The 11,091-nt window shown below is 38.9% G+C and overlaps 1 protein-coding gene across 1 annotated transcript in view; it reads right to left on the bottom strand.

The window, feature by feature from the left end:
• The window catches only part of MOV10L1 (Mov10 RISC complex RNA helicase like 1), a gene marked incomplete at both ends in the record, with an annotated part of 34,349 nt that overhangs the window by 14,604 nt on the left and 8,654 nt on the right, over positions 1-11,091 (bottom strand). Inside the window, 10 exons of the mRNA XM_010135436.1 lie at positions 5-104; positions 628-686; positions 1,418-1,509; positions 1,876-1,946; positions 2,574-2,751; positions 4,195-4,306; positions 4,980-5,174; positions 7,049-7,244; positions 7,378-7,619; positions 8,509-8,649. Of these exons, the coding sequence (XP_010133738.1) occupies positions 5-104; positions 628-686; positions 1,418-1,509; positions 1,876-1,946; positions 2,574-2,751; positions 4,195-4,306; positions 4,980-5,174; positions 7,049-7,244; positions 7,378-7,619; positions 8,509-8,649 (1,386 nt within the window). The remainder of the gene's footprint in view (positions 1-4; positions 105-627; positions 687-1,417; positions 1,510-1,875; positions 1,947-2,573; positions 2,752-4,194; positions 4,307-4,979; positions 5,175-7,048; positions 7,245-7,377; positions 7,620-8,508; positions 8,650-11,091) is intronic.

An 11,091-nucleotide genomic window follows, 5' to 3' on the forward strand; every position in this document is an offset into this window, starting at 1 on the left:
CTGAGAACATTGTTCAAGGCCATCATGAACACCACAATATTCAGTAGTATCCTGGGTCTTGATAGCTTGTGGTGATTTTAAGACAAGCTTTTCTGGAAATAACACTACAAATTTAGAGAAGAAAGAAAGTAGGGAAATTTGAAAGCCACACAAATACTTTGCATGTACTGACTACATTACTGCTGATACATCAGGCTCTGAATCACCAAAACTGGTTTATTACAACCAATATAAAAGTGGTAAAATCTTGTGCGAAGTTCATACAGATCGACCTACTCAACCATAAAAAGCACCTATTTCCTGGTTTAACAAATTCTGAGGTAACACAAAACACTGCCATTTCACTTACTATTAACAGTGTGATTTCTACAGTTCTTACTGGCTCAATCAACTTACAAAAGTTTGATTCCACTCCTTTCCTCTGTCATCGCCAATAGATGGAATCATTTAGATGGCATTTACTCTAGACTCAGAGTATTTTAAAACAACAAAACAACACAACAACAATCACTGAATAAGCCTAAGAGAACAAACTACAAAGCATTCTTCTCAATGTGCCCTAATTGAAAGCAATATAAAACACATAATATAAACTCTTTTAGACAGCTTAAGTCAACTCAAGTGTACCTTTTTCACCCAGGTAGATAGCTTGCTCAACTGCAAAGTGGCATCGCCTGCTAGTAACCCTGTTATCAGGATACAAATTCGTAGATTAAAGTAAAAACTTGTATTTCCATAAACTACAACAGCATTTAAAAAAATTAGTGTTACTATAAAACTTTTTTTTTTGAAGAAGCATCTATTGAGAAATATGCTGCAGAAGTTTCAATCCACAGCTTTGCTATGAATAACATTGATACACATACTCTCTAGCTCTTCAGTGAGAATAAGATGACCCAGTGTTCCAGGCTCACATAGTCTTTCAAGGAAGTTCTCTGCAAAGCTGATTTTACAGAGAAGATTAAACAACTATATACAGATAACAAAATCCCATGAACGAAAGTAAAAAAGGATGAATGGTTAACATAAGCAATTTTATTTGGTTGTCTTAAAGCCTTATTGGTATATTTTTTTCTTTTAAAAAAAGAAAACAAACAGAAAAACCAAAAAAGCAGCAAAACCACCCCACCTCACCTCCCACCCTCCACCACACAATTTCACTGCCTGGCATTGGTGCAATCATTTAGAGAGGCTCAAGACAAGAATTCTTTGTACATAGTGACTGCAGTTGCAGTCTTTTATCAGTGCATGCAGTGGCAAAGGTGTGTTGAGGGAAAGAGCTGAAAGAATTGGCAAGATTTTAATTATGTCCTTCTCTGACCCATATCCACCAAGACAATTGACAGTCATGGATATTTTAAAAGTCACTTTACTAGAGGAATCATTAAATGCAGCTTTCTGGAAACTTATAAACTACCTGCAGTGAACAAATTCCACATCCATGGGTTCCAAGTCGTAAGCCTGTTCAAAATCTGCATTTAATTTAAGAGTAATATCTTCATTACATATCTGTTGCAAAGGTTAAAAAAAAGTCAGTTTGCTGATGAAGGTTTAGTACTTTAGCACTAAGGCAAAGAAGCATCTCTGAAAACACTGAACCCTCCCATCATCTCCAAAAAGAATATCGAGATTTACCTGCTATCAATATATTGCATTTCTAGATGAGTGCTTTCAGAGTATAATCTAGAAGGAATAGGGAAGCCAGAGACCTCAAAAATTCAATAAAAATATAAAAATCACCACTCAGAATGTAGGTAAAATGAATCTAGCTTCCCGAAAGTCAGGTTAAACTAGTGTTTAACTCCATGAATTGTTAGCTTCCCCTCCGAAACCCGTGGACCACAGTATTTTCAATTGCAGATACACCTTGCTTACCTCAGTAATACAGGCAACGTACTCTACTACATGCTCAGAGTAGACCTGACTTTTCAGTATCACCTTATCACCTAATCATAAACAAAGTTAAAAAGCAACATAGTGTTACAGAGAATAGTAAAATTCTTGCTGCAGCACTTAATTTCTTCCTCTTCTGCCTGGTTAAACCAGGAATTTGCAGGATGCTAGACGTCAACTAACTTCAGCAAAGTTACTATATCCGTGAGTACCTGTTCTGGAACGCCATATGCAGTTGTATATTACATTTTAATAGACACCTAATATTGATGCCATCAGACAACACCTCCTGAAACATTTTATATATTATACTATTTGAGATTCTGAATTAAATTTTAACTACTTTCCCAGCTTTTGCTTTTCATCCACCTATTGTCTTTTAAGTTATTACTACATTGAACAGTTTATTTTTGCTGAAAGCCCCACCAATTTTCATACATTAAAAATCCCAAAGTGTTGGAACATGCATTAGAACAGACAGATGCAATGCTGCATCAAACAGCAGCCACTGCAAGAGTCACACTGAGACACTAACAGTGCAGTTCACCTCTCTAGTAGCCTAGATTAGTAACTTGAATAGGTGAAAGATTTCTTCAAACAAATGAATAAGCAATGGAGTTTGTATTGCACCGAAGTATGGATCAACATGCCATTTGGCTTTATCTCACATTAATTGCTACCTGGAATCAGGCGAGGTCTGCCCTCTTCCACTCCTGGCACTTCCAACACTAAGAAGCTCCCATTCCTTTTCAAGATAACCCCACTCATGTTAAAGTCTTTTATCTCCATTTCTGTACGGATCTCTTCAAGCCACAAGAGAGTAGAAAACTTGGCTTTATAATTATCTAGATTAAGATGCTGAAAAACAGAACAGTATACATTACTGCTGTAACTTCACTAAGAAATGTAACCCACTATTCTTAACATTATACAAGCTGCCTCTTAGGACAGACTGCACAACAACTGGGCTGCTAGCTAATGCACCTAAATAGACATGTCTGTACACTAGCTATTATTTTAAACACCTCCAGCAGTGAAAGCAGAATAAATACAGTCCTTGGAGCTCAGATACAAGAGCCAGTCAGCTGAAAAGTTAACCAGTCCCTCCCTAATACAGGGGAAGTTTCAAAATCTGTATTCAGAGGCCGTCCACAAACAGACTTCTACACTAAGCAATCCCAGAAAGCGTAAGATTTAAGAACACTTGGCAGTCACGGGTGAAGAGATAGTCAGGTCTATGGCTAATGATTATACAACTTATGCCAAGCTGAAAGAACCTGAACTTTTTTCCTCAGAGCTTAATGCATCTCACTGAAGAGTTATTCTCCAACAAAGCTCTATCTTAACAATGACTGGTAGCATGGGACATTTACTGTTTGACATCTTCTCACTCAAATATGGGGTGAATAAGCAGTGCTTTCTGGAGCAGGCTGAACAGTCACCAGTACCAGACAAAACCTAAGGTGTGGTTAATAAAGTTCCCATTAATGGCAGGCTTTCAGTATAAAAATATTTCAAATTTCAAAAAGAAAATAAAACTCTGCAGTGAGAGGGTCGCTAATCTGCTACCTTAATGCTGTGACCTCAGGTTTTGTGTGAACTCTTCAGAAAGCAGACAACATAACCTTTAACATTTTTGAAAAATTAAGTATCAGCCCCCGTTTATGAGTCCTTAAAAAATTATGGGGGAAAAAAAAAAAGCAAGTTGCAGCAATGCTGTACCAGAAATCTGGACAATGTTTTGGAGAAAAAAAAAAATATCAAAGGAATCATTGTAATATTCTTGTTAGACCTTGTTAGATTCTTGTTAGGTTTTTGTGGGTTTTTTTTTTTTTTTGACATATACTTGCAGGAAAAGTTTGAATAAGCCGTGGTGAATTAAATCTGAGGATTAAAAAAAAGTTTTGAAAAACCAGAAATGAATCCTCTGTTATTGCAATAACTTAAGAGTTTCTGCTTTCATTTGTTATGAAACAATGCTGGAGTACCGTTTTGACACCACAAACCTCCTTTCCAACAATGCCTAAAAAGTGAGAATGAAGAGCTTCTGTAACACCCCCCCAGCAGTATTCTACTCTTTTCAGTTTTTCACATTTACTCTTTTGTGCTCCTACAGCCTTGGATTCTATAACATACTGAAACTCAAGGAAATTGTGGGATACAGACTAAAGCCTTACATCTACTTGTTAACGGTATTATATCACATTACACTGAGGGCTATATACTTTTGCTAAATTAAGGTCAGCTTTAACACACACTTAGATAAAATGGATTTTCTTATATAAACCTACGTTAGCATACCTCTGCTAGGAGAGGCTGAAAGGTCAGTATGTCTAACTTCTGCTCCACACATTTTCTTAACTCCCCGGGTATGGTATAATGAGGGAGAAAGCTTGGCAACTTTCTGTCAGTTCTAAAAGAAAAATGTATGACACATCACTTAGCTCTCTCAAAACATATATGTGAACAACAGCTAATGAACATCATCAAGGCTATAAACACACACACAGCAGACCCAACAATTCCTTCGAAGTAACAATCAAGAATTTTGCTATTCTGTGAAGAAAAGGTAAGCATTCCAGTTACAGACTGTTTGAAAACATCAAGTGTTGCTTTTTCAGTTTAGGGATATTTCTATAACTAAGCAAACACCGTAAGTATAATGGAAGTTTATTTGCAAGAGGAAAAGTTCTGAATGCAAGATGGGAAGCATTTATCAGATACAGATGTCAAGGTTGCTTGAGGCGTTAAGAAGCTAACTCTTTCAGAAAACTATTTCTGATTTTACATCTTTTTTCTTAATAACACAATTTTTACTTGTAGATGACTATGCAACAGTGTTTATCTTTATTACCACATTATAAAGTACGAAGAGCTCCTGTTTGACAAAATACAAGAAATCAAGCAGCTGACTACTAAAACAAGCCCTTCTATCAGTAATGTCCACAATTGCTTGTTCACCATGTACATACACATACAGACTCTCCCAGTTTCACATTTTCTTTGTCAGCATTACAGAACAGATATAGCAATACCAAATAGAGCAGTATTAGGTATGTGTTGTTATTTTCTCTAATTCACAGTACCTTCTGAATCTAGGGGCAGCCACTGTTGTCTTCATTGGCTGACGTTCTGGAATAATTTTAGGCTTTCTTGGAGAAAATGGTTCCCTGGGTGCTATTAGTAATTCTTCTTCATTTATTACAGTAGCTTCAATACAGTGTCCAACAGTGAAATTAGAAAAACCAAGCAACAGGAGTTCTTTACTGCACCCCAGATTTCTTCAAATAAGCAGAAGTTATATTCTTAAAACCATAATGTTCGTACTTTACTTTCCCCACCCATAAGTATTTTTTAAAGTAAAATCGTAGACTCTTATTTCAGTAACATATGAGAACTGCTAACTTACGGTAATTCCTCACAATTACTTCCTGATCTGAGTTCAATCCAGTTATCAATAATTGAGAAAGAGTAAAAATCTCTAACCCAAGCTTTTGATAAAATTCGGGGGTTAAGAGACTAATTCCTCCCCTCAACATACTAGGTATAGAATTAATACTTCTGTCACAAGGATTATCTTGGAATTACTGTTACTGAAAACATTAGCCAAACATTTCCATCAGAGGAACCTGAAGCATTAACGCTTCACTGTTTGCAGCAACAGCTTTGCCCCACCTTGCTTAAGGCTACTCAGTACTGAACCTGAACTGTAAACACAACAAGTGAGAAAAGTAAGAAAAAAGACACTTTATACATGTAAGCGGAGCTTGGGGAATGACAGGGCGGGAGGCAGGAAATCACACAGAACAGTTTCTTCAGATTGGTTTCTAAGGAACTTCAGACAAAAGATCTAATGCTGTAACTACATGGTCAAACAGTTACTGTCTGCCTGAAACAAAAGCATCCCAGAAGGATTCTGATACTTTTTCTTGGGCAGGAGTATGACTTTTTCATACCAGTTAACACTACCTGCTCAGGTTAAAGTCATAGCCTGGTTTTCTCCGACACACAAACTCGGTGCAGACACTGAACTGCAGATTTGGACCATAAATCTGGACAGTCTCCATAGTCTCTTAAATGGCCAGCAAGCACTTGTTACCTTCATGCTGTAGCCTCCCAGGCAGTTTTAGGTGGATTGTTCTGTATTATTAGAAGATTCTCAGACTTTGTAGCATTTACAGCTCTACAGTGAAACAAACTGTTCTTTCTACACGTGTATTTCTCCACAAAGGCAGGCCACGCCTGCAGCTTATCTTTCAAACTGCAGCTAAATCTGTCTCCTAAGAAAACTTCTACCCCTTGCCTCACTGTTTAAAATGGTAACAGAAGTAGAGTGAAAATTAATCCAGTGTTACTCTGATGAACTAAACCACGTGACCTCGTTTTCCCCCGTCCAACTTTTAAATTGTGATCGTTAAGAATCAGTGGCTGTGGCACACAATGTTTGTAGACTAACAGCTGGAAGTAACTGAAAAGTACATGAAAGCAAGGTTTCCAGCATGAGATCTGTACCTTAATTCTGAAAGGGAACACACAAAACCACTTTTCATTCTTAATTAAATCCATATTTCATTTTGCAGAGCAAAGTATTTTTGTTTTTCAAGGGTTTTCTAAGATGTGCAAACCACTTCCTCTATAAATTACACCTTCAAGGAAGAAAGCTTTTTTCTTTTTTATTTCAGCATATATAACCTGCATTTAATATCTCAGGACAGGGAAGCCTGAGATCAAGGCATGCAGCAACATGATTATGATGTCAGAGTACCAAGACTGGAACAAACATCAGACATAACACAAAAATTCCCAGGAAATCTATATTAGCTCTAGTGTTCATGGAGCAATGGGTTTCCTGAAAAGAACAGGACCCGCTGCAGGCATTATCGTCACCATACCATGTCTTTTTATAAAAGTTACCTACTCCCACTATATTTCTTCATTTACTACTACTGTTTCCTTCTGATAAAAATCAGAATCATCAGAATTAATCATTAAAATACTAACTGCTTTCAAGGTCTAATACAGGTTTCCACACAGTTTAATAAGACGTACTGGCTTTATCCTACACTAAAAAGAGAACTGTGCCCAAAATAAGGGAATTAAGTCAATTTTTATGATTTGTTTCCATTGTTTGGGTCAGAACCAAAGAAATACTTACGCAGCTGTGCATATGATCACTACGAATGTTTTTCCACCTGGTGGTATGACAATTTCTTCAGTGATACGGACATGCCTTATTGGCTGTTCCACATCTTCTCTTTGCTCATTTTCTCCACTATGTAGATTTTCGTCTTTTACCATGGAAAAGTTTTCTTCTTGCCTTGATAAATTTGTATCCTGAGCATTAATTCCTTCTGTAGTAAACGGATTATAATAAAATCTGTTACCACAATTGCTATCACTAGCACAGGCAAGTCCTCCCAAACAAACCTACAGGTCTGCTGAGGAGTTAACACTCAGCATTCAAATGTTAATGCACCACTGTACCTGGAATGACTTCATTCTCCATAATGGTTGTGTTATTCAGTGACTCATATGTTGCTTCTCTACTGTCCTTATATGAATTAATTGCAGCTTTTGAGGGGTTTCCTTGATTTATTGGAAAAGATGACAGATATGCTTCTGGGTTGTCCTCACAGTTTTGAGGAATCTGAAAACTGAATTGCTTGTCTTTCACCCATCCAGCTAATCTGCAGCTGATTAAGGACTGTGGTATACTCCCTTTATTCCTAAAAGTAGTTAGGTAACAAATTATATAATTAAATGCATCATTATTATTCTTGGGAAGCTTAATTCTACCTGACGTCAAATACAACTGTGTGTAGAAGGTTAGTTCACCACTATTTTGTAACTGCTATCAGAAAGAAATTGCACTGCTGCTTCTAACTCATGAGGACTAGAAAATCTATTAAATGTTATAATTTCTAGGTCATATCACTACCATATTAAGCATACAGAAATACTGTGTATGAAAAAAAGCTATGGTAAGTTAAACTTTATCACTGGGTAACTAACTGCTAGGAAAGAGCAGATAGCAATAAATAATAGAGGCTATTCAGGTGTGACTTCCTTTGAGCATCTATGCACAGATCTGAAAAAATTAACAAAAACCCTCAAAACTAAAACCCAACCAACCATGAAAGATACCACCAAAACAAAAAACCATGATGGATATACAAACACAGTTCTTCAGCATCCAAATTAAAAAAAGCATTAGAAAAAATCTGCTCTGCTTTTAATAAATGAGTATGCAACAGTCCTCTTGTTCTAAGCTTTTGAAGATGACAGCATATCTACAGCTTAATTTAAACACACTTAGGATTAAAGTAAATGCTTTTACTTCTCATTCCAGAACAGTTTTTATTAGGATTGAAAAGAGACACAGGACTGGGGAGTCTCAAAGCACTATGAGTAAGATAGATGCTCAGTAAAGACACCATCCTAAAGACACTAAATTCAATAAGAAATTATCTATAATTTCATAGTATCTGGGGGTTACTTACAGACCATGAACCAACAAGGTTCAACTATGAGAGGGTTCTGTATGAAATACAGATTTACAGAGTATGGAGTGATGGAGAGAAACCAAGTAAGCTTAGAACAATCAGAAAGGCTTACTCTATCCAAACGATCACTCTTTTAGATTCCCCTTGCTTCAGAGTTCCAAAATCAGTCATTCTTGGTATTTCCAGCCCTCCTCTGTTGCTCACTGAGATTTCATAAGGCTCATCCAGACTGACTCCATTAGAGTGAGGCTGTCTGTAAAAAGAATTTTAGCTAGCAGTTTTGAAACACAAATAGACTCAGCAAATATCTCTGACTCAGGACAAGTTTAACAATCACTGTATCAAAGCACAGTCACAGAATTTAGGAAGAAGCAGGTGAAAGTGTTTGCTTTTTTCTCAGTGACTTATACTTCCAAGACAATTAAATTACCTTTAATAATTTAAGCAGCAAATTAAAAACAAGTGTTCTGTCAGCAACTCAATAAACAAGCACAAAACTCTGGAAACAAGACTAAAACAATTAAGAAGATAGCTCATCTTTGCTGAAGAGCTGAATCAAAGGGTGACTGAAGCTGTTATGGATCTCTTTGGGAGCTAATCCAAAACACAAAGAGGAGCTTCTTAGAGTCCTGATTAGCACTGGAGCTTAAGAGATAAAATGACTAGACTGGAAGTGTTTCAATACGTTCCCCAAGCACTTATGTCTTCTGCTTACTGCTAAAATCTGAAAGCAGTAATCTGCAGAAGAAATTAAAAAAAAAAAGCTGAAAAAACCAAACAGCACTCTTAAAACCTCCTATCATAGAATCACAGAATTGTTTTGCTTGAAAGAGACCTTTAAGACCATCACGTCCAACCATTAATCCAGCACTGCCAGGTCACCACTAAATCGTGTCCCTCAGCACCACATCTACATGTCTTTTAAATACCTCCAGAGAAAGGGACTCCACAACTTCCCTGGGCAAGCCCGTTCCAGTGCCTGACAACCCTTTCAGTGAAGAAATTTTTCCTAGTACCCAACCTAAACCTCCCCTGGGGCTACTTGAGGCCGTTTCCTCTTGTTCTATCAGTTGTTACTTGGGAGAACAGATAGATCCACACCTCCCTACAATCTCTTTTCAGGTAGTTGTAGAGAGTGCTAAGGTCTCACCTGACCCTCAATTCCTCCAGGCTAAACAACTGTAGGTCCCTCAGCCATTCCTTGTATGACTTGTGCTCTAGACCCTTCACCAGCTTCGTTGCCCTTCTTTGGACACACTCCAGCACCTCAACGTCATTCTTGTAGGGAAGGGCCCAAAACTGGACACAGTATTCACAGAACCACAGAATCATCCAGTTGGAAGAGACCTTTAAGATCGTAGAGTCCAGCCGTACAATCTGCACTGCCAGGGCGCCTAAACCACCTTCCTCAGCACCATATGTAAATGTCTCTTAAACACTTCCAGGGACAGGGACTCTACCACTTCCCTGGGTAGCCTGTTCCAATACTTCACAACCCTCTCTGTAAAGTTTTTCCTGATATCTAACCTAGATCTCCCCTGGCGCAACTTAAGGCCACTTCCTCTCATCCTGTGACTTGTTAATGGGAGAAGAGTGCAACCCCCACCTCTCTACAACCTTGTTTCACTGGTGCAGCCACACCAGTGCTGAGTACAGGGAGACAATCACTTCTCTCCTCCTTCTGGTCACACTATTGCTAATACAAGCCAGGATGCTACCGGCCTTCTTGGCTACCTGGGCACACTGCTGGCTCATATCCAATCCCTGTCGACCAACACCCCTTGGTCATTTTTTGCTGGGCATCTTTCCAGCCACTCCCCGCCAAGCCTGTAGTGTTGCAGGGGTTTGCTGTGGCCCAAGTGAAGGACCCAGCACTTGGTCTTGTTAAACTTCATACTATTGGCCTCAGCCCATTGATCCAGTGTGTTGAAATCCCTCTGTAGAGCCTTCCCACGTCCAAGCAGATCAACACACCCACCTAACTTGATGCATACCCACCTATTGAGGGTGCACTCAATCCCCTCATCCAGATCGTTGACAAAGATGTTAAAGAGGACAGGCCCTAATACTGAGCCCTGGGGGACACCATTTGTGACCAGCTGTCAACTCCTCTGTAGAGCCTCCCTACCCTCCAGCAGGTCAACACTCCCACCTAACCTGTTCTTCTGCAAACTTACTGAGGGAGCACTCCATCCCCTCATCCAGATCACTGATAAAGATGTTAAAGACAACAGGCCCCAACACTGAACCCTGGAGAACACCACTTGTGACCAGCCACCAACTGGATTTAACTCCATTCACCGCCACTCTTCGGGCCCAGCCATCCAGCCAGATTTTATCCAGCTAAGTGTATGCCCATCCAAGCCGTGAGCACCCAGTTTCTCCAGGAGAATGTTGTGGGAAACAGCGTCAAAGGCTTTACTAAAGTCCAGGTAAACAACATCCACAGCCTTTCCCTCGCCCACTAAGTGGGTCACCTTGTCAAAGGAGGAGATCAGGTTAGTGAAGCAGGGCCTTCCTTTCACAAACCCACGCTGACTGGGCCTGATCACTCGGTTGTCCTGTACATGCCTTGTGGTGGCACTCAAGATGATCTGCTCCATAACCTTCCCAGCCACCATGGTCAGACTGACAGGCCTGTAGTTCCACACATACTACTGATGAAAAATGCCTGTGAAACCAAAGTCATACGCTC

Source organism: Buceros rhinoceros, unplaced genomic scaffold, assembly GCF_000710305.1.
Source record: "Buceros rhinoceros silvestris isolate BGI_N320 unplaced genomic scaffold, ASM71030v1 scaffold8924, whole genome shotgun sequence".
NCBI classification, from domain to species: Eukaryota; Metazoa; Chordata; class Aves; order Bucerotiformes; family Bucerotidae; genus Buceros; species Buceros rhinoceros.